Source organism: Charadrius vociferus, unplaced genomic scaffold, assembly GCF_000708025.1.
Source record: "Charadrius vociferus isolate BGI_N301 unplaced genomic scaffold, ASM70802v2 scaffold90, whole genome shotgun sequence".
In the NCBI taxonomy this organism is placed as follows: domain Eukaryota; kingdom Metazoa; phylum Chordata; class Aves; order Charadriiformes; family Charadriidae; genus Charadrius; species Charadrius vociferus.
The window spans coordinates 9,071,232-9,094,756 of NW_009647222.1; the positions used below are offsets into that span (position 1 = coordinate 9,071,232).

At 38.6% G+C, this 23,525-nt stretch overlaps 1 protein-coding gene across 1 annotated transcript; it reads right to left on the reverse strand.

Annotated features, from left to right (window-relative positions):
* Nucleotides 1–934: 934 nt before the first annotated feature.
* On the reverse strand, nt 935–23,525 carry TTLL12 (tubulin tyrosine ligase-like family, member 12). Its single transcript, XM_009879701.1, has 13 exons — nt 23,354–23,525; nt 21,095–21,293; nt 19,120–19,279; nt 18,307–18,440; nt 14,994–15,070; nt 8,655–8,771; nt 8,351–8,545; nt 6,656–6,767; nt 5,666–5,817; nt 5,503–5,584; nt 4,954–5,022; nt 3,422–3,560; nt 935–1,456 (listed from the first exon to the last, which is right to left on the reverse strand). The coding sequence occupies exons 1-13, from the start codon at nt 23,497–23,499 to the stop codon at nt 1,305–1,307; spliced, it is 1,734 nt and encodes a 577-aa protein (XP_009878003.1). The 5' UTR covers nt 23,500–23,525; the 3' UTR covers nt 935–1,304.

The window sequence follows — 23,525 nt, forward strand, 5'->3', positions numbered from 1 at the left end:
ATCACACTGAAGTAAGGAGTCCAAAAAAGTTCTGACTCATGAGCAGGAGAGCGATATGGCTGTCAGCGCCGCTTCTGGCTGTGCAATCCAGCTCTCCCTTCTGCCCCACCTGTGCAATGACTGAATTTTCTTAAGACACAGATGGTTTATTTCTCCAGCCTATGTTCCATTCAGTGGAAAAAAGGAGGTTTCCGCAGACCAGCCTGAAATAGCCCAAAATATCCATCTCCCTTCCTGATCATGAGGTATAACACGTGGTATATTTGCAAAGCTTGAAGCAAAGCTTAGAACATTTATACAATTTTATAACTATACTTCACTCTTAAGCAGATCCAATTGCTCCAACTAGCTTAAAAAAATACTACCCACATAATACATACTTCATGAGGGACAACAGAATTTTTGCAACTTGTACATACATACAAAGCAACATATATATAGCCTAAAATTTCTAAGTTTCAGCCAGCTACCCTGATCTAAGGAGGGAGGAGACATTAGGAATGATTAATTTCAAACTGACATGGCACTCTCAAATAACTCTGAGGCCCTAAACTTTGAAGTCCGAAGTTTGCTTGGGCTTCTAGCAAAGTTTCCTAGATCTCTTTCATTCCTCCAGGCTTCTGCATTCCTGTGCTGCTCTAGACATTGCATCCTTCTTACTTCCTGCCCGACCTGTTCTCAAAAAAAAAAAAAAAAAAAAAATTAAAAATCACGTTTCTTTAAGGGGCAGGCTAGGACAGCCAGCAGTACACCGTTTCTAAATATTGTGGGATTTGTTTGTCTTTTTTTTTTTTTAAATAGAAAAATTGTAAAAGCCATCATTTTTTTAATCCCATTACCCTAGTGGTTCATTGCATTTCCCATCAGAAAATTTTAGATCTTTGAATAACTGATGGAGAGATAAGAAAGAGTTATACAAACTCCAACATGATTCAGTAAATTATAGTTTTAATGTTGACATGGGGAACTTGCACAATGTTTCCCAGCAAGCAAGCAGTCAGGGTACCTGAAAAACAAGTCAATTGCTCCAGTTACTGTCCTATTTTGAGGTCTCCCATATTCAATAAACAACACATGGTCAACACAAACTGATGACTTATAGAAAAAAGAAGACAAGAAAAATGCAGACAAAATGATTATCAATACAGTATATGGCATATGCATATTCTTCTAATATAATCTTTTTTTCCTGGGTTACCAATATAGGAAAATAATTGCATCAGCAGCTCATAGAACTGAAATAGAAATCTTGCTGTCAAGCATATCTGGGAAGGAGATTTATAATAGAGTCAAGCCTCCTGTGGCTAGACAATGCACGTCACATGGCAGCCGTCTGTTTCATCCAGAAATAGGGTGCTGAAGACATCATTAAAAAAGGTAGGGTGGTATTTGCAGGCTCTATCACAGTCAGGATTAAAGTTCACTTCCAGGATCTGAGGCTGCATAATTCTTTTCCCTGTAAAGAGGAATACAAACATTGCCTCTTAATACAAGCTCTAGAGAGATCCTGAATCACTACTTGTCTTTAAACCAGAGATTATAGAAAGTGACTGGAAAAGGCCATTTTTTATGGCCCAAGCTGGCAAGCCAGTAGGATGTTTTTGTTTCAGTGGGTTTGGTATTTTTTGGAGGGACTGAGGTCTGCTCTACCATCGTTATCCAGAGGACAATTACCCAATAGACTCTGCAATCACTGTGCTAATCAAATACCTCATTTAGATTGAGAATTTGCAGCAATTTAATAGGATCCCCCTGATACAGGTCTTGCTTGACAGTTTGAAACATCTTCCAGAAAACTCTGCTTATTCTTTCACATTTCTTTCTTAAAGCTCTTAGATATCTACCTTTCTAGTTCTAGCAGTCCTGTTCCTTTACGCTTCAGCCACTCTCACCTGCCACTTCACCTCACTCCTAGAAGGAAGTCAGGAAGTTTAATTTTCTCTTAAAATTTCATCAAGACAGTTCAGAATCAAATGCATTCTGTGCAGAGAGAAACAAAAGGATTTTATTTCCTGTCTGGTGTTGATATTGTAAAGTGAGGGTACAAGCTTCTGATTCACAGGTAAACCATACTCTACACAGAAGCAACTAAACTATTTGTCCATAGGCTGCCTACAGCATCACAGCCCTGGCTTTTGCACCCATGCCTGCATCTCCCAAAGGCTAGGGACCTGCGCAGCTCCTGTTCAGCCAGGACTGTAATGTGAGGTTGGTTCTTTTACTACAATAGTTTTCCTCGAGCTACTAAGAAGTTGCTTTGCCTCTCCCATTCAATACAACTCTGGGACAGGTGAAAGAGCATTCAACATGGATGTAGCAGACCCAAATTCAAACCCTTGCTCCACCTGATCTGAACAGCAAAGGCTCAATTCTACACCTCCCGTTTCTCAATCATTTCCCTCCATTGAAGTGATTCAGTATTTACAGAATCAGCCACTGCAGCAGTGGGCTAGGGGCACCGAAACATCTAGTCACTCCTCCAGCAAACCTGGGCACAAGCAATTAACTTCTCCTGGGTCCCACAGACCACAATATTACAAGAAAAGAGTACACTCAGTCCTGTTTAATAGTCCTCCAATAGTCCTTTTTGTGTTGGTGCCTCTGCTGCTTTTCTACGCACAAGAGACATATGTCTGGGTTGGGCTTGCTTACAGAACATTTTTGAACCTCTTGGTGAGATAATAAAGAATTCACCCTGTTTGGCAAATTTTGCTACCAGTCCTCCACAACTGACTGGAAGAAAGTCTCCAGGTAGTTACTGATGCTGTGGCATTAACATGAAGCTGCTGCACATACATGTTCTTGCAGAGATTTGGCAACAACTGCATGATGATCCTGAGGACATCAATAGCACTGAAATGGTGAATGTGGTCTCTTCTCTGCTTTAATAAGTAACTGTGCATTGAAGACACTGGTCCAAGTCTGGAAGCCACAGATAGTAAGATATCTCTTTAAGGTTTTTGATTTTTATAAAGAGACAGGTATTTCAGTCATTCTCTCACCATAAGGGGGAAAGAAAACTTGCTGTTGTCAGAGTGACTAGACTGCTGTACAGTTGGGGTTTTGTGTGTGCGTGTGTGTTGGTTTGGTGGTGGGTTTGGGTTTTTTTGTTTGTGGGTGTTTTTTTGTTTTGTTTTTTGTTTGTTTGTTTTTTTAAACAGAGAATGGCACTAGCAGGGGCATAAGGGAAGCAAGGACTCAGCCAAGCACATTTAACAGCTCCCCCATCATTCCTGTCAACCAGCATGGCAGATGCTAACCCCACAGATCAAAGCATATCTGGACTTGCAGATATCAGTGGGAGGCACAGAGCACACAGCTCTCACTGCCTGAAAAACACTAAGAGTTTAGACAGAAGAAAAATTTCTGAAAAGGTCCACAAATATAAAGAATTCAACATTCAAAGAAATGAGCTTCTCACCATCTCTGTTGGTGTCCCATTTAAGCATCAAGTCAATGGCATATATTGCTCTTGATGATGGATAATCGCAGACGCCAAGAGGTGCAGGTTTAGCTGAAGCAACTTGGAACAATTCAGCAAATGCCTTAAAAATATTTGCCTAATAACAGAAAAAGGTCTCTGAATGAGAAGTGAGGTTCCATAAAAGCAATAAACATGTTTTTAATCACTTTATTCATACAGCTTTTTAAAGAGTTTGTATAAATTACTGCACAGATTTTCATCTGTTCGCTAGTGTATCAGCTTCAAAAGACCGAAAGACAACACAGTGAAAGTGCCAAGCACCTGGCAATATCAACGGACTTTTCTGGGGAGCAAATCAGTACTACAGAAGTCCTGTAAACAGGGCATTTAATATAAGAATTACCGCCCTTCTCAAACATTATATACAGTATTGCACTTATGTGTGGGGGAGGGGAAAAAAAAAAACCCAGGAATTTTCTGTGAACACCAGGAGTACAACTGTGAAGTTCTGACTTTTTCCTGCCTATTAAGTCCTCTAAAAAGGGTAGTGGGAACATAGGAGAATTTAAGAATATAATACATTGGTATTTTGAGAAACAATCAGATATCCGATGTGAAAGTGAAATAAAACAGAGAGAACATAGAGGTGTGAATTTTAGCATTGAGTTCATACTGCTTGTGACTTACAAGCTTTGTTCAGTAGCAACAAAGGCAGAATAAAGGCTTTGTGTATCTGGTTGCTTGGGCAAGTTGCCTTATTTAGCAAATGCAAAGATTAAATTTCTATTCAGATGATTAAAAAAAGAGCTTCTTATGTTTTACTGCATGACTTGCTCTGTTTATGGTGCGTTAGGTGTTTAGTGATAGAAAAATGGCACCTTCTCCATCTCCCTCTCTTCTCCTTTGTGTCAGCAAACCCCCTCAGCTCACTGCCACGCTCTCAGTTCTGAGAGCTCCTTATCTTGTGAAGCCATTTGGGACAAAAGAAGCAACAGCCTGAATACTTCAGTGGTTCGACTTTTCAGAATCAGAGTTAATATTCTACTGAAGAATAGTGAAGGCTTTGAAAACAACTTTTCCAGTCATGTGAGCAACATTTGTAATGGTTAGCACACTTCTATTCTGGACTTCTCTGCTTTTTTGCATTAAATACTAAGTCTTCACAACCATGGGCTTAGATTATTGGCAACCTTCTGCAAAATAAATGGAACTCACAAGAAAAAAGACCCTGCTCCCAGGATCCTGAGGGTAGTCAGGACTGGCTTTATTACTAAGTCTAATATCAATAATTCTCAGTGTAATTATGAAATAAAATTCTGAAATGCTAACAACAAAACGTATGAGGAGGCATTCCACGAAGTCAATAAATGCTTCTAAAATAAAGGTTAACATTTGTTGTCCTTTGTGGAACTGATACACATGAAGTATGTCTTATGAGAAAAAACCCTGCAATGCTGTTGGAAAAGCTAGTTTGCTGAGTTCAAAAAAAGATTCATGAACATTTACAGGAGAAAGAATTGCTGACTTACTTGCACCGTTGTCCAAGGATATTCAGGATATTGTTTTTCAAACAGAGGAATAAATTCTTCACAGTGTACCTAAAACAGGTTAGCAACATCAAAGACTGTTTTGGTTGGGAATGACTGAGCAATCAGATGACAAGAGAATGGAACATCAAATACTTTTTGCCATTTATACAAACCCAGGTAGAGAACTAGGGAATTAGACAGCTCCCGAATACCTTCCTTGTTCCAGTATTTCTTGTTATAAAAGATCACACCAAAGTCTTTGACAATGATTAGCCACCATTTTAATAATTCTTTTACTGGTCTCTATCAATGTGGGTTATATTCAGGACGTAGGTGGTTGGTATTAACTTATTTAATCACAGATGATTAGGGGGGAAGAAGAGGAAGAGTCTAGGAAAATATTTGCTTAGGACTTAGGACACTTTCAACACACAGACTGCTTGTTTAAGTGGATGTGAAATAGGTTATTAGGCAAGAGCCACAAAGGAGTCACTGGAGGGTTTTTCTAACACTGGACAAGTGAGTGAATGTTCTGGACTGTTTGCTTACCTGTTTTAATGTTACACCAGGAGCATAATTCATGACTGTGAAATGCTTCTCATAGTCATCCAAGTCATCGAGTGAAAATGCCCTAAGGAATAAAACAATTCCTTAGTTTCCAAGGTATCAGATTTAATTCTAAGCCCCTCCACACTAATAAGAACATAATTACCGATTGGAAAAGCGCAGCCAGAATACATCATAGATATACAGCTTGAGTGGTTTTATGGACCGCAACAATACAACATAACGGATGTCAAATTTAACCATCCCCACATCTTCACGGTGAAACAAGACTGGATTCTCAATATATTTGCACACTACCTACAACAAAGCAAAAAGTCACCGTAAATATAATTCAACTGAAATGAAAACATTGTCACTGGATATCAATGATTTAAGGTATCCTTGTACATATTTCAGTTTTTCTTTAGAAATGTGCAGGAATACACAATGTTGTTATGCAGATAAGTACCTTTTATCAAACTCTTTGGCATCAGGGTGGGGAAAGTGGGAGGCCAGAATGTACTCATTTTTAAAAATCACAAAATTAACTTTATTTATAATTTTTGTGACCTTGTTGTTTTGAACTAGAAACGTAAAGCAATTCTTTGTGCATTTATGCATTCCAGAAAACACATGCAGTCCACACACCAACAGAAATAAAGCAGGAATTGACACTTTGAGGTATGACCACACATTGCAGACTCCCCATAAAAAGCTCCACAATTCATCTGTTGTTGGCAAAGATGGTACTTTGTGCCACTGAGTAGAGCTGTGGATCAGCAATAACGATCAACCTGGGGACAGAAGCAATAACGTTCCAAAATTTACGACCAACGCTAACTATAGCTAATAGGTGTTCATCTGCCAGTCTGAGGATTAGTGTTAAACCAGCACCACATTGAAGTATTCATTACTGTCAGGGCAAGTTTTATTTTTTAAATAAGAAGACATCAGGCTCTGAGTTCATCACTGCAACAAATGGAGCTGACCAATTTGAATGTGAATGAATTCTGAGTTGATTGAAACTGTATACTTACGGCCAGCATATGAATTTTCAAGAAAATAAATTTCCTTCTTTGTATTTTTAGACCTCCTTCTACGAAACAGTTTTTTCAGCTCTTCCCTTTAAATCACATTCTAAACCATGTTTTCTAACCTTTGGGCTGCTTTCCCTATGCCTGATGATATTGTTAAGGCTGTTGGTGATGTGGGTATCCAGGCTCCTGGCCAGGTTCCATGGTTTGCATATCCAGTGGTTGTCTTCGCCTCTGAGAGAAAGAGAAAGAAGCCAACACCTGTAAGTATCCACCTCATTTCATCTGTATGAACATCCACTTGATCTGATCTACATACTCCCCTGAATAAATACTTTATTTATGTGGGCTACAGTGCAAAAACTAAGGACGTCTGACTGACAGCTGGGAACAGTAGGCCTTAGGCACTAAGTGGAGAAAAGGCAGTGGTAGCTCTCACTGATATTCTCAGTTTGGGCCAAGCATGCTTTCACTGTTTATTTCCTTCTTCTGCATCTGACTCCTTCAAAAGGGGAAAACAACCCATGAACAGGACAGCAACATCATAAACAGGCGCAGGTCATGGTGTGGAAATCATCCTGCCAGGAGTCTGAGAACATTCTGGCAGGGTATCATGCAGTTTTCCAAGTTGCTTCCCTAATAACACCTCCAAATCATCCACATAAAGCAACATAACTCATCTCTTTGAGAAGAAATCACACAATATCCCAACAGTTCATATTGGAAGAAAATGAAAGCACAGCACCATCTTCTCACTTTCTAGTACCTAGTCACCTCAAGGGGCAAAATTCTTTGAAATATTCTTGAGGAAAACAAGCAACATGCTGGTCTTTCAATGTATCTTTCCAAGTAAGGGCAAGGTGACGATGTCTTTCCTCTATCTATTAAAAGTATCCTGAGAAACTTCTGGAGCTTCACGATAAACAGCATAAACTGAGCTTAAGTTAGCAGCGTTAACTTGAGAGGCTGTTTTGTTTATTTGAAAATCCCTATCCTCTCCTTCCCATTCCCTACATACACATTCCATTCACTGTCAATCCTTGATATTAAAAAAGAATGAAAACACCACACCCTAGGGATACATGGAAGGAGCACTGTCTCCTGGTCATGCTAGTCAATAACAGAATATGCAGACCAAAGAATGGCCAAATTAAATGCCTGGCAGACGGCACCATAAGCAAGTGTCCCCAAAGAAGCAACCTTTCAACCAGAATACTCTATACTACGCAAAAGAGGTTATTCCACTAGCAGTACCTAATGCTCTCTTTCTCTCTTACCATAAGAAAATCTTAGTTTCCATCCACTCCAAGGCAGCTGTAGAAGCAGAAAGAGAGTGGATTTAAAACCCTAAAGCTCCACAACTGCTTTAGGCTAATACTAAAACTCAATTTTACTTTCACAACCTTACAGAACTCAAGTACTTTAACTTTAACATTTTCCACTCTGGCTTAAGTGCAAGAACAACTGCTACTGGTCCCCTGAAAAAAAACACCCCAACATTTGTTGCAAACACATTTTGACCCTTTGTATATCTGCTAAATACAAGATGGAAGATCTTGACTGGACAAAAAGCAACAAATCTATATTCAAATCATGATGAAGTTTGTGTTTCAAAATGCATTGCTTAACTACTCTTACATTAAAGAAAATACCTAACAAGTTCATGCTTCCCAGGTAAAATTCACTTGAACATTGATGCAGCAAGAGCAAACTCATGGTAGTGTAACAGCTGTCAAGCCCAAAATGCAAACTACTGGTCTTTGAGGAAAGTGGGATCAAGAAAGCACAAAATGTAAGGAAGCAGAAACACAAGGCACCTTCTGTCACGTTGCTGAAAGTAGCTGATAAACTGAGGCAATTCTGTCTGGAGGTTAAAAGTACGAGGCAACCATTTTGGCCCATCTGGTCCTCCAGCTCGTCTAGAAATGGATGCCAGGCAGTCTTTGACAGTCAGGAGATTCTCACACGGGAACTGATTCAGCATTACCTCAGGCCTTTCCTCACTTAGCTTCCTACAAAATGAAGGAGATGTTGGGTGAAGGAGGAAGGTTAGAGAGGCCTTTGGGAATGCAGTTTTTATGGCAAAAATAGAATTTGTATTATCAAAGGAACAATTTCAACCTATAATCTTTGAAGTGTGAGAAGTTGTAGAGAATGTCTGCTTCTCCCTCGTTGTCTGTGAATACAAAACGGGGATGTGTCAGGTTGTTGAGGACTTGCTGAATGTCTGTGAAAACCCTAGAAGAAAAAGGCACATGAAGAAAACCAGTTTGGTTTCTGAAACTGATCAACTCATGCTTGAACAGAAAAAAGTTTTAAGCTTGGCTTTCTCTAATTATGCTTTACCAATACACAATATCTGTGACAATGTCTTAACATGCAGAAACATCTTAAATTGAAGTGAGACATTAAAAAAAATTGTATTTCGAGACAGAAATCTCAAGGATAGTTTAGCTCCTACAACTTCACAAAAAATAGCAATTCAGAAGTAAATGACTGAGTCCCTGACAGAGAAGCACTAACATGAATTCACTATTCTACATGAAAAGTCTCTGAGTGAGACAGACTTTGTAAAGGCCTTTGTTGCTGGAAGAGTTCTAAAAATCTACCTGCTATTATCCACGAGAAATAAATTCATAGGAAATCTTGTCAGTTTAACTCAGTAGCTTCAGAAGACTATTTTCATTTGTTCAGAACTTCACACACAGATATTTCCAAACAATCAAAACATAGGAAAGTATGTATGTTATGTATGCGTAGGAAGTACACAAAACTTTGAGGTTTAACACAAATCTCCTCCCAGCCCCATAAAAAAAACACACCAAACCCCAACCCAAACCTGATACACATTACAGAACATAGCCAAGTCACTGGTTTTATTTGGAAGGGGAATTTCCGAAGATACGCAGCATCTTGCCTCATTCTTGGTTATCTGAGACACTAACATAAGTGGACAGTAATATAGGTTATTTTGATGATTTCACAGCTTAAAGTGAGGTCACTTAATTCAGAATTCAGTATGATGACATAAAAAGCGAGACTGACATAGAAAACCATTCTCGTGGTTAGGGAACATTTCAACAGACTAAGCAACTGCTAATTTTTCCATGAGAAACCACTATATTCTTTCTCCTCTCCAAACCTATTCTTATCAGTTGCATAACCTTCCTCTCCTCCTCTGCTACTAACCAACTGGAAGACATATTCCCCTGAGAGAGACTTCTCTGAAATGAAGAACAGTAAAAATAGCTCAGTCACAGGGGGAAAGATATTCTTTAAAAAGAAAAGTATGTAAGATGCTTTGCATAACTTCATATGCGACATACTACAACCGTTACACTATTTATGCTGGAGCCTAAGACAAAAGAGATGACCTCATTGTAGATAAGGAAGGTCAGTCTGGCATCCCTGTTGAAAGAAGTCACCAATCCCTCCGCACTGTTGCAACAGAGCAAAGTCAGTATCTTCATACAGCCCCACTAGCACTTCTTTCTGCAATATGTGGCTTCTTGGTTTCTCCTTGTAAGCCTGAACAACAGGGGAGAGTACAATACCAAATTCGATGTCCTGAATCCAGTACCAGTTCCACCAAACCCATTTCAAACACAAGCTATCCAAATATCCACTGTTTTGGAGCAACTTTTAGTCCTTGCTGAAGCAAAAGGGAATCAAAGTGGTTATGTAAAGATAAAAAGCTTTATAATGCTGTAACAAAGTCCTGAACACCACACAAACACGCGTGCAAGAACACATGCAACACAAGAAATACTAGAATTTAAAGTTGCTCTTACAGTCCCAGATCAGTCCCTTAAAAACACACCCTACAATACAAGTTATCGTCCCACAAAGACACTAGTCCTGTGTAGCTGGATCCAAACCTAGCTAATAGGTCTTAGTAGCCAGAGGATCATCAGATCTACACAGTGGACTTATCCTGCTTGTTAAATCCACTCAATAAATGGGAGCAGCAATAGTTTTGTGTTGGTTTGTTTTCCGTTTTTTTTTTTTTTTTTTTTTTTCCTTTTGATTAAGCCTCTTTAGCATGGTATGGAAATATTTTGCCAACATATTGCAAAACTTTTTGTGGCAGAGTGCTGGAATGCCAGCCTTCAGGATTCCCGGCTTCCAATCCAGGCTATGTGAGTGGTATCTGGTTTCCAGCTCAGGAAAAAGGGTAAAACGCAGCCAAGCATAGAGTTTGGTACACTGATTCTGAAAAGCCATGTGGTTGGATAAAACTTGTATAATGTTATGTATTTGGAGTACAGCCACGATTAGAGTTGGGCTAAGGCTGTGCAATCATTTGGTTAATTATCTGCAAAAACAGCCCAGTTACAGTTGCATCTCCAGGACCTAAGTGAAACCTCGGTTTAAAATTAGTGTTATGCTGGAGCTATGAAGAGTCACAGGAAGTACTCCTTTGCACATGAACTAACAGAGACCTTGAATACACTTACAGGTAAAGTTCAAAAAAGGTTTTTATTGAAATCAGTGGAAGTAACTCAGTAGGGATCTTTGGGATTCAAAAGTGTAAGACTTCCTTCCCCTCCAATTGCAGCTATAGCAAATATCTTTGAAAACTCTGGTTCATCAACTGACGGTTCTCACAATTCTTCCAACTATGGTAACAATGAGGCTGAACTATAACCTAAGGTATTAAAACAGATTAATCAGTGCTTAAGACCAAACGAAAACATAACCCCTCTGGCAAACTTCCTTACTCCAGTCAGAAATGGGCAATGGGATGAAAAATGCTGCTGTAACAAACGCCTGAGGCTAAGGCATTGGGCCTTACACAGAATGAAAGGATACCTCAAGAGCCCAGTAGCTTTTGATAACTCCAGTAAGTCTTATTCCACATCATTCCCTAGACATCATTTAATCAGTTGGAGGTGTCCTGTCTGCCCTGCCCCTCCCCCCCCCCTTTTTTATTCCATGTTTCCAAATACATCATTTAGTAATAAACTCTCACTGCTGGCTGGGCACCAGCTGCTTTTCTCAGCTGAAAAGCTGGCTGTTCTTTACATAAATTGGGGATTCAGCTGAGAGGTGGGTCACCTCCTCTTGCACATCCAAAAATCCATTTCCCCCCTCAGCGTTAATTCATTTGAATGCTCTACACAAGCTCTACACCACACAGAAATACAAGTAGTGACCTGCATTCAGTCACTCCGAACAGGAGGCTTAAAGAGAGATGCTGGTACTATTTTTCCCCCACTTAAGTATTAAAACCAAAGAACCCCCTTCCTAAAAAACTAATACTTCTTTCAAAAATTTCCCACTACAACACTGAGCTGCCTTTATAGATACCCAGAAGACAGCACTATCTTCTATAATATGTAGTTATCGAAGGCTATAAAAAGACCCTTTTTTTTCTGCCAGTAGATTACAGCTATACACATGATTTCAGAGGTGCTACTCACATTAACAATAAGAATCCTGCTTTCTTAATCTTATAGTCTTGTTAAGAAATTCATGTGCCAGAGCCCTCTGGATTATGCATCTTAAGACTTGCTTATAGAACACAAAAATGCAACACAAAAGAAACAGGGGAGCTCAATCTATCTTTGCTAAGTGCAGGAAGACCACTGAAATAAACTGATAGAGTTTAAGATCAGAGAGAAGATAAGGCCATTTCACTTGTTCAAAGTTTTTAAGTTACTCCATCCATTCTATACACAATCCTCTCACCATAAAAGTCTTGGGACAGTCAAAGGCTCTGGAAGGCAGATGATTTAATTTCCAGAATGAAAATTTCAGAGAAACACTATACAAAATTAACGCATTTCACTGCCAACACCGATCACTGAGTTTTGTGGTCAGATTCCCTTAGGTGATTTAGTACTGGAATTAATGCATACATTTGAAAAAAAATTAGACCTCTGCGCTGAAGAACACAGACTATAAGGGCAGGCACTTGAAAAGTATTTGGAGATTCCTTTGTCATTATCTAAAGAGCATGTAGGATCTTCTATGGTTTTCCCTTGTTTTTAGTTAAATAAGTTCGTACACATTCTAATGTCCACTCTGATAATACACATCCACATATATACTTAAAAATACACACAGATAAGAATTGCATCAAGTCCCATTCTGGATTTGATAGATGACAGAACCTCTACACTGCAATACTGTGGTATTAGCCAACTTATTCTGGACCTTTCATTCTGGTATCAATGACACATTGAACTAATGAAGCCAGCTAACCATACTTCCTGCATGATTTCCGCCCCGTCACGCCAAAGTCCTAGCAGGGATACTATAAAGTCTGAGATTAAAGATGATATTATTCAGTGGAATTATGCAAATAGGATAAAACATGTTAGATGTTAATTTACTCAAAGCATTTAAAGCTAAGAAGCAATTATGAGAATCTACTCCCAAAGCACAGACCTGACAAGACCAAAACATAAAAAGTGACTGATGTAGCTGAAGAGAAACACGAAAGAGAAGATCAAGTGAAAAAGAGATGATCAAGGCCAACACAAACTAGAAGAACTTTTCATATCCATTTTGTCTTTGAAACATTTAGTTCTTTTATCCACCTTTTTTTCAAGCCAGCAATCAGCACAGCTGGATAGAACAATCTCCCTAGGGCAGCAGTTACTATTAATGCTACAAAACCTACTTGAATCTGTAATTTTGCTATATCAAACTACATGTACTTGCTCCCCTGCTTTTCAGGACGCAGGTTAAACATTTATTTCGTCTTCCCATTCCCCGTCTTAGCTCTACTTGGAAACAAGATGACTAAGAATTTGTCTCAGGTTCTAAACTTTGCAACCTTACGCATTTAATTTCTTCTGAATCCTCTACGAGAGTCGCAATATGCAAGACAAAAGCATACACATTAACAGGCTACACACATCTAGCTAGCGTGACACGTTCCCATCTGCCTGTCCATGGTGGCAGCCTTAAAACCTTTAAAGCTTTGAAAGAGGCCAAGAGCACCGCAAGACTGCAGCTCCCACTACATCACCTGAACTCTGAGATGCTACCCTGCTTCTGGAGGAACTTTAGTAGATGAAATTCAGAACACAAGAAGGACCCTCTGGCCTCCTATGGAGGCTAAGGTGCTCTCTTTTCTCCTCTGCAGACAGCAACTGGATAAAGAAGAGAGGAAAACCCTTAGGAATACATGGAGAGGGTGTTGATGACATTCCTCAGAAGCAGAGCAGGAAGGATTTGGCATGTGTTTCCCCCCTCCTCCCCTCCCTGCCTCCTGGATGTGAACGCCATTCTCCTGAAATATGAAATGCAAAAGAAAGAGGTTGCAGTAAAAAACAAGTCGACATTTCCCAGCATCCTCCCTGTTTCTTTCCATCTCTATTAGAATGCGTCTACCTTCAACTCCCTTATCTGAAATAGAGGCAAGTACACTGGGTGAAAAAAATAGCTTTTACTTATTCTCACAGTCTTGTAATCAGAGATTTCAACTGCATAACGAAATCTAGACTACCACTAAGCAAGTTAACAAATGCCTCTCAACTCAATGTGACTTTGGTTTTCTTTCTTCTCAAGTAAAGTTGCTCTAGTGAATAACAAATTCCCTCAACACAAGAAGCTGGGGTGTGAGTATACCTAGCAAATACATTTTAGCCTAACCTCATCCCTTAGGCAAAATACTGCAAACAAAAACTCGGATCCCACTGTCAAGACTACAAACAGCCTGGAGTGCAACTCACAGCACACGCTATGTAATAGTATGTTTTTCTGGAATCAGATTAGTAATAAGGCAGCCTAGCCATGCAGTGCCACCGCTTTTGCTCACAAAAATCCCTTATCTTTGCAATGTTCTTCCAACTTTCTTCTGAAATAGTTTCACACCATACACTCCATTTTTGTAGTAAGGAACATATGCAATTTAAAACATCCCAGGTTTTGACAAGATTCCTGTTTGGCAATCTCATCTGAAGAAGGGGAAAAATCTGTTATATTCACACAGCACAGAGAAGCACATGTATCTCTATGGACATACATCCTATAAAGCAGAAGAGAAGTCTTCAGTCTTTCTTGTATACTTTAGTAATACTCCTCAGTGAAAACAGTGTTACAACATTATCTGTTATATTCACACAGCACAGAGAAGCACATGTATCTCTATGGACATACATCCTATAAAGCAGAAGAGAAGTCTTCAGTCTTTCTTGTATACTTTAGTAATACTCCTCAGTGAAAAAAGTGTTACAACATTATGCAACTTTTCTTTCATCCAGAAGGTGGCATTTACTTGAAAAAGAATCTAAATATTTTAAAAGAAATTCTGTAAGTGACAATTCATTTACTCTGAAGAATCCAACAAGAACAACTAGTAAGTCAAATTCTTAAGCAAGTGGCTACATATAAACAGACCTTGTTGTCTCTGTTGTTCAAAGCTGGAAAAGGCTGTTTAGCCTCAGCACACTGCAATTGTTATATTTAATCTTGGTAAGAAACCTTTTTTTTTTTCCAGATACGTACTTGAAAACTTTGTCTTTGTCATAAACTGGTGGGTTTATCGCTATAGGCAGTTTTTCCTTGTTTTCTGCTAAAATAGCCTAAAAAACAAACAAAAAAAGCAACCCAAAAAGTTAATACTAGGCAAAAATAAATGAGCAGCCTTAAGTCAAACTCCACAATATTCAGCAGATATGAACAGCAGCTTAGACCACACTGAATTTTAAAGTGTGCATAATCAGGTTTATAAAAAAAATTATAGAAAACCAACATAATCTTTAAGGAGAAGCTACAGGTAAAATATTCTGTATGACTCAGTGTTCATCTAAGTGTTTTATTAGCAATAGCCTGTTGAAGTACAGCCTGCTGAAATTTTCTCAAATTGTAAACCTGTACAGATCATTTTCTGCAATTCTTTATCTCCACATAAGTATTTAAATACATATATACATGTGCATTTGTAGTCTGAGTAAAAATGACAGTCCATCTGCATGTCTCCTTGGCACAAGCAAATTCCACCAAAGCTGCATTTTGAGAAATATATTGTGTAATATTGAGAAATAAATTATATTGTGTAATATATGCTGCTCAGGAAAAAAAAAAAAATAAAATCAGTACAAGAGCAGAGGCAGAGGGGGATCAGAGGTAAGAGGCTATTAGTAAAAAAGGAACAAGAAATATGGCTTCGAGACCAGGGCTTATGAACACTGTCGAAGCACTCTGAGAAATTCCCGTTTCTCCTAAGCATTAAACAAAATATCAAATAACAGACAATCATATGCAGTGAAAGACAAAGTTACTGTATTTCCAACAAAATGAAAGATTGACCATTTAGCCATGATGTTTTATTATAGATAACTAAAAAAAATTATAGAGATTGGAATCTAATTCTTTTCCTGTAAAAATGAGTAAAAGGCTTTTTGCAATCTTCAACAGGAAACATGCTTGAATAAATCTCACTATCTTTTACAACACCTCTGACTGATAAAAAAAAATACACATCTGGATCATTGCTGATACCCTGCCAAAGGAAGCTCAGAGAAACTCTGGAGTGAGAGAAGTGCATTTTGAGAAACCAAAGTAACTGCTGTTCTGCAACAGCTTCCTGAGTTCCAGCTGCTGCAGGCTGTCGTCATAAGTTGCAGTGGTAAAACATCTGTCCAGCCACAGACATACCTCTTTACCTTTAAGGCTGCTATAGAGAATACAATGATACATAACTGGAAAGCATAAACAAAACCACAATCATAATCAAAGATCTTCGGCATCACCTTCTAAAATAGATGGAATGGTACAAATACAAAATAATTCCTGCAGTCACCTAAGAATAAGAAGGGAGTCCGTACTTTTAAGAGAAGACTACAGTTCTCAGAACAGCACCAGAGGGATTCATTACTGTCTCTTCTGGAACTCGAATGCAGGGTGCTGTTGCAGACCAGCAACTACTCGAGTCTCTCCATGAGATCTCAGACACTTTATTAGAAGCTGCCTTCCCTGACACTGGTTTCTGCAATCATTGTCCAATCACTACCCATAGTACCATTTAAGTTACAGCCTTTGGGGTCTGTGTTGGAGACCAGAATTAGGTAACAGAACAAAAAACAGGTAAAAGTTAAGCCACAATATTGCTGTAACAACTCTGATTCTTTTAAACAGAACACTGAAGCCTTCAGGTTTAACGGAAACTTAAAATAAGAAATAACATCCTTAGCTATAATAAAACCCAACAAAACTCATTTAAAAATCAACAATTATCTGCACATAGTAGTAAAGCAGTTGCAGAAATTGTACAGTTATCACAGCAAATGATTTTGAAATGGTATGACTTGTATAAACATTTAGAAATATTTTTACACAATTGTATTTCCCTGCAGAACTGCTGGCTCACATATTAATGCTGTAAACAGATCTCTGAAGCTGTCTGTACTTCTTTTGCACGTGCAGCTCTGCTTATGTGAAAATAGGGGAATTACACGTCAGCAACATGGTATCTCTTTCTAGCCATCTCGCTTCCGGTGTTTAGGGATGTGCTATGCCCTAAGCTATTCTTCACTGGTCTGTCACCAGTTAAGACTTTAATCTACAGCTAAACATTCTAGAGTAAAAGAAAGTTCTGTTGGTTGGTTCTATCATCAATATTATGCTGTCATCTCTTCTCAATAGCTGAGTGGCAGAGACACAGCAAAGAAAAAAAAGTATACTTTGAGAAGATGCTTTTAAGGTGAGGTGGTAAAGGAAGATACTGTTTGCCCATTTGCCACACACAGTTTTTAACTTGACCTTATCATCCCAAAACAGAATTAAAACACATGCAAAAAAATTGCCTTATCTGAGATCCAGGTACTTTTGCCAAGAGAACACCTGTAAGACATGAACTATGGGTGCATTGTTTTTCCTCATCTGTAAATGCAAAGTACATCTATCCCTCTTCCAAAAATGCAAAATCCCAACCAACCAATCTGACTTAGGTACAAGACAGCCTACCTACTTTGAGTGTATACCTTTATTTGGCAGAAGCAGGTTAACTTAATTTCTGACTAGATATTGTTAATAACAAGCTGGATCCAGCATTTTCTGCCTATATTCTATCATAAGAAACAGATAGTTGGGGTATAGATTGATCTTTAGAAGCTGCACTTTGAATGCTGTTAGTGGCCAGTACAGCATCCTCATAGGCATCGGGTTTCTTCATTTTTCTTAAAAAAAAAACAAACAACCGCGCTCATGCAGACTTGGTTCATGAAAAGGAGATTCCAAACAACATTAATTTCAAGTCCTTAAAATATCACAAACCTTCAATAAAAAAGAGAGCTCAAAACAAAACAGACAACTACTTTATAATAGCGTCATCAAATGAAAGATGTCTCTGCTCTAATATTCAATTGTTCTAAACCACAACATTAAATGAGTACCCAGGCTGAAAAATATAACTACTCCTAAAATACTAAAGCAAATCTTTCTGTCGTTCAAGACCAAACAGAAGTGCTGCAATAATAAATCCAATCAGTAAGCCTATTAGACAATGTATCAAATATCTAACTGGAAGATGGGTACCCCATATGAATTACCTTGTAGCATGCTTATAAAAAAGTTACACAATACTGCAGTAACATATTAGAGCTCATTTATGTTGCTTCAGCTTTTAAACAGTTAAATATTATTTGCAAGACATTTCTTGTCTCACCTTGCTTTTCTTTGATTTTTTTTTTTTATAATAGCTATACTCTAAATCAATCTTTAAGCCTAAAAAGAACTAAAATCAGAACTCTTGCAATGTTTTGTAGACACTGCTTCTTTTTAAGAGATAAAATGTGAGATTAACCTGTTAAAATTATACCTGGTAATGCTCATCTGATGGCTCTGGCGTAAAACAGTTAACATCCAACACTTCACTAGGCACCCACGGTAACAAAACACACTTCCTGATCAAGCGATCCGTTTCCCCATAAGCATAATCACGAGTCACTTCATCTGCAGCAAAACAAGGAGAATCTTTAGGAACTGCCTTTTATTCTCCACTGAAAATCCTCCTCATGGCATATCACATAAATGATAGTCAAACAGTTAATAATAACACAACTTTTGTTATTTAAATATAAAGTTAAAGAACTACATTAAAAATGGTATTATTTAGGATGCAAAAATTTGTCAGAAACCATCTGACTTATGTTAGACTTATGACTAAACTTAAGTGTTCAGTTGTCTGACTAAACATATCTCCTGCACCTGATGGGGACACGAAGTGGCCCCAACCAAGATTACAGGAGTAAATTGTTAGCCTGGCATTTCCCAGCTTCCAGTACTTGACTTTCTGACTGCAACTCAAAGCCACAAACATAGACTTTTAAGGATTTTTTTTTTTTTTTAAACTCTCAGATGACTGAAATGGTAGTTTCACTAAGACAGTGATGCAAGATTTAAGTTCTCTGTCAATAAAACATTACCAACGTTTTTAGACTGATAAAGGACTCTCACATAAATTATGAAAATATCAGCCAGAGAACTTTTAAATTTGAGAGCATTAAAAATATGCAGTCATTTTGGTCTTGACATTTTTGTTCTACTGTGAAGTGCTTAATGATTTGTAAGAATATGGCCCATCTGCTATTGTGAGCTTAAAAAAACCCAACTCAAACAAACACAAACTTACCACCAGTTTCTAGGTCTCTCAAAGGCCAGAGAACAGTGTAAGCAATTTGTTGAGGCATATAAAACAGAGGTGCTGTTGCAAAACTAGGCTGATCTGAATGCTGAATGCGTGATCCAAATTCATCCATAATGTACCAGACAGGAACCTTCTCCTCTGCAGTCTGTGCGATTAAAGAGAGTGAGACATCCTGCACATATCAACTGCTAGAAAGGCACCGCAAGACAGAAGGTGCTGGCAGCACCCCCTACTCCATTTCTCTGTTTCCCACTCTAGCCAAGACTGTGAGCAGGTGCTAGGTATGCAGTAACACTCTCATCCCTGCGACTCTGAGGTTAAGCCAGTCTAGCATCCAGCCAGTGATGGGAACAGCCTGTTCCCATCTCCACTGCACTATCCCATCCTCTTTCTTATGCTGCTGCTATTGCCTACCAGACCCGCTTCCCCTGTACCAAACTAGTCAGTTCAGGGAGCTAAATCAGCAGAAGGCTGTTTCATAGGATTAATTTTCCTTCAGTTCTTACCAGAATCACCTTGCTAAAAGGAGTTCAAAGTTTACAGCTTAAGAGTGATGGAGAGCAGAACTGCCTCCTGCAACAACACCTGGCTGTGTCAGCATTGAGGTTGCATCATCAAAGCACCCCTTCCTGCAACACTTGTCATGATAGAATTCTAAATGAATGAATACACCTTAAATTGGTTGGTAGCACTACTGTTTCCTTTTTACAGAGGCAGAAATGGACTAGAGAGATTAGACTTAATATATTCAAAAGCGCACAGTGCCAGAAAGGGGAACAGAACACAAGATCTACTACAAGTTTAATTGTTTTCCAGGAAATCACTTTTCAAGTGGTAACACAGATAATTCCACCTGACTCACAAGCCATTCATGACAACAAGATGGGAAACAAAGACATAGGGTAGAAAGATTGAGAGATACTGTTCAGATCTCCCTTTTATTTACAGAAAAGGCAGTCACAACAAATCCCTTCCTCGGGTATTTTTCAGGCCTGATACTACTGTGAGCTAAGCTGATACCTTAAGTGATAAAGATGACCACTCCAGAGAACAACACCAAGCCCCTGAGCTAATAGGTGCAAATTGGTCATGCTCACACTGCTTAGGGTTAGCTAGCACTGCCCATTTCACACAAGGCTTGGCCCAAATAATTCACCCTTCTCCACTTTAATCCAGAAGACTTACAATAGCCTAGGAGCTACATGCAGACCCTGCAAAAGCATTTTTACCTGAATCCTGAAGGTTGCATTCCCTCAGAAATGGCACGTATGCCATGTTTGAAGGCACAAAACATGCTGGTGCAGTGCTGAAGGACTGCATAGGGCAGAGGGACCAAACCTGGAGCGGCCTTATCCATACTACCTAAAAGTAGCAGCATTGGAGTAAGCTATGCCTAGAAACTCTTAGGCTCCACCTTGAAGCTAGATGGTTCTCACCTGAGGGTGAGCTAACATTCACACAGTATGGACAATCAGTTGCCAAATACAAACCAGGAAGTTAAGTTATCTGACAGCGCTGATATATCCCTGGTATGTAAAGCACTCTATACAGGCGAGGAAAACTGCGAGCATAGCTGAGACATTTTTATGCGAGACAGTTGATTCATGAGAGGTTCTTTCCTTCACTGTAAGAAAGCCTAAGTAGAAAAACCCCACATAACATACAAGCAGATGTCTCCCTTTCAGCCTCTTTTACAGCAGATTCTTCCCCTCTATATAAAAAAAAAAAAAAATCCCTCAAAGTTCCCATTAGAAAGCTGGTAGCAAGCTGCTGTGCATTTTAGCCCTACATGGCATTTGCTCTCCTTCCAAGTAGTTTATTCTGAAATGCCCGTAAAGGACAGATTGTTTTTTTTTTTTCTAATTGAAAATGTACGTTTCTTAATAGCCATATATTGGAATGTCTTCACTCAGGATTGCTCAGAACTTTTTAGCATCCTAATTAGACTTTAGAGACTTACCCCTTGAGAAAGCTGGTAGGTCTGATTGTATTTCCACATTTCCTGCAACACTTGCTCAATACTGCCCTCATCTGGGATCTCTCCGTGAAAATCGATTCCCATGAGATTTGTCATTCTGTGCAGTAAGCCAGGTACATGAAGCAGCTGCTGGCGGGCATGTTCAACACGGTAAGTCCAGGCATGGTCAATAAGGAAAATGCTTAAAGAGAATTTTGGTAACATTACAACGATATATTTTTACATGTATATAGACAAACGTCCCATAAATAAGAACTACATCTCCCTGTAACTAAGACTTCTCTTATGCCCAAAGTCACTCCCTGAGCACACACTGTGACATTACTGGTTAGGAACAACTTCCCAGCAGTAACTTACACTTTTTTGTTCTGGAAAGCTTATTTTGCATTAGTTACTACTTTCATGAAAATGAGGAGCAAACACAGCACAGGGCATTCACTTTGTAAGCCTAATTCCCTTTAAAGGCTGGAAACACAAGTTTCTTCCCTTTTGATCATTACCAAGTCCACTGCATCAACTTGATATTCTTGCCTGAATAAGGAAAACAATACATTATTTTGGAAAAGTACTTGAAAAGTACTTGAGGATCTTGTTAGCCATGAGCTCTGTGACATCTACCATCATCTGCAAAACTTAGTAGAGAGGTCCAATCATCAAAAACCTGTATTTGCTATTAAAAAAAATAAAATTTTATGATTGTTTCTCTTTGGGTTGTCTGCCCCCCTCCCCCCCCCGGCCTTTTTAGAAAAAAAAAAAAAAAAGCATTGTTTTAAAAGAATTACCAATCTAACCCAAAATAAAATCATACACAACTGGCACAGCTTCCCTTGACAAGTTTACCCCTTGTTTAGGCCACAAAATTTTTTAAAAAACCCCACAGTTATTCAAACAGAAGGGTTCTCCACATTTTGGTTTTATCCTCTTACTGAACCAACTCAGAGAAAAATCTGAATTCTACTTGCTAAAATAAACCAAACCAACCAACCCACAACAAGCCCCCCAGACAAAACCACCCCACCACCTATATTTCAGAAAGTTAAAAACACGTCAGCTGTCATGTACAGCAAATATGCTTGAACAATTATTGTATCTGAGATGCCACATACAGAAGAAACCTCATTTAATTTTAAAATTAAAGACTCCAGAGAACACTAAGGTCAAGCTCTTTGGAAACGTTAGCAAACAGGCATGCTGGTGTTCTGTTCCTACATTCCCATACATCTGAATGCTGCAAGGAAGCCCAAGATTATCACAGGAGCTGTTTTGAACTTCATAATTTAAGTGTGAAAGACACTTAAAGAAAGAAATGTCAGAAAAGACAGCTCTGTCTTAAACAGAAAAGACAATGACTTAGGTTAAAGCAGGCACGTAAAGGCAGATACCTATGCTCTATCTTGTTTTCACTCATCAAGGCTAAATTTAGATTTTGAGACCTTGTATGTTTACCTAAGACCTCAAAAGTATGGAAGTTCTGGCAAAAGAAGTTTTATAGAACTGAGCAGAATTGTGTTTATACCTGCAGCAGAGATGAGTTCATCTCACCACTACCTATTAATACACGAGAAATAGCCTGTTCTATGTTTGAAATCAATAAGAACACAAAAAGCTGTGTTGTAACATTAAGTTGTTTCTTATGCAACTTTTTTCTAGTTTTATAGCTGTATACTAGTCTCATATTCATGACAGTAAGCCAATTCTGAAAAACGCCAACAGTAACTTGATATATTCAATTATGCAAGTATGCACAGCATGCAATCACACGATCACACTCTTGAATTATATTTTAACCGACTAGAGGAAATTTAATAGTCCATGGATCATTACTTTGAAGCTGCTTAGTAGCTCCTTAGCCTGAGACTTTTGAAGGTCACAATTATTTCTTCAGTTTTTTTTTTTTTTCAATTGCACACAGTCTTGCAGATAAGAAGTTTTGTTTTACTTCTGCAGAATTCATTTCAAGGTTGCCTTTTCCCTATTTTCTCCCTCAGTTTACTACAACCAATTTCTAAGAGTCTTCCTGTATGACTTGAAAAGGAACAATGTTAAGATACTTACGCTTCTAGTACCCTTTTCAAGATATGCCTCAAAGCATGCACCTTTCCTCAAACAGGGAGCAATGTCTTATGTAAGAAAAGAGGATTTCTGAATAGGATCAAACAAGTTTTAAAGCAAACGGTATGCATCATTTTAGAGTTTAAGACCATTCAAAGACTGCACACTAGTTCTGAAATCACTACTTACCTATTAGGATTGGAGGCCTGAAGCCCATTCTCATTTGTTACAATAACTTTGAAACAAGGTTCATTTCCAGGATTTGGTTTCTTTTTTAATTCTTCTTCCATTTCTTCATCACCTTCTTCTTCCTCATCCACCTCTTCTACTTGCATTATCCCAAAGTAGTCACCAGCATCAA

Bases quoted from the DNA above. Each gene is read 5' to 3' on its own strand.
- TTLL12 (XM_009879701.1), bottom strand. From the start codon at position 23,499: ATGCAAGTAGAAGAGGTGGATGAGGAAGAAGAAGGTGATGAAGAAATG. The intron at 5,023-5,502 runs GTAAGCAAACAG...AACCTGTTTTAG, and splicing joins CTGGTGTAACATTAAAACAG to GTACACTGTGAAGAATTTAT. The intron at 3,561-4,953 runs GTAAGTCAGCAA...TTCTGTTATTAG, and splicing joins ATCCTTGGACAACGGTGCAA to GCAAATATTTTTAAGGCATT.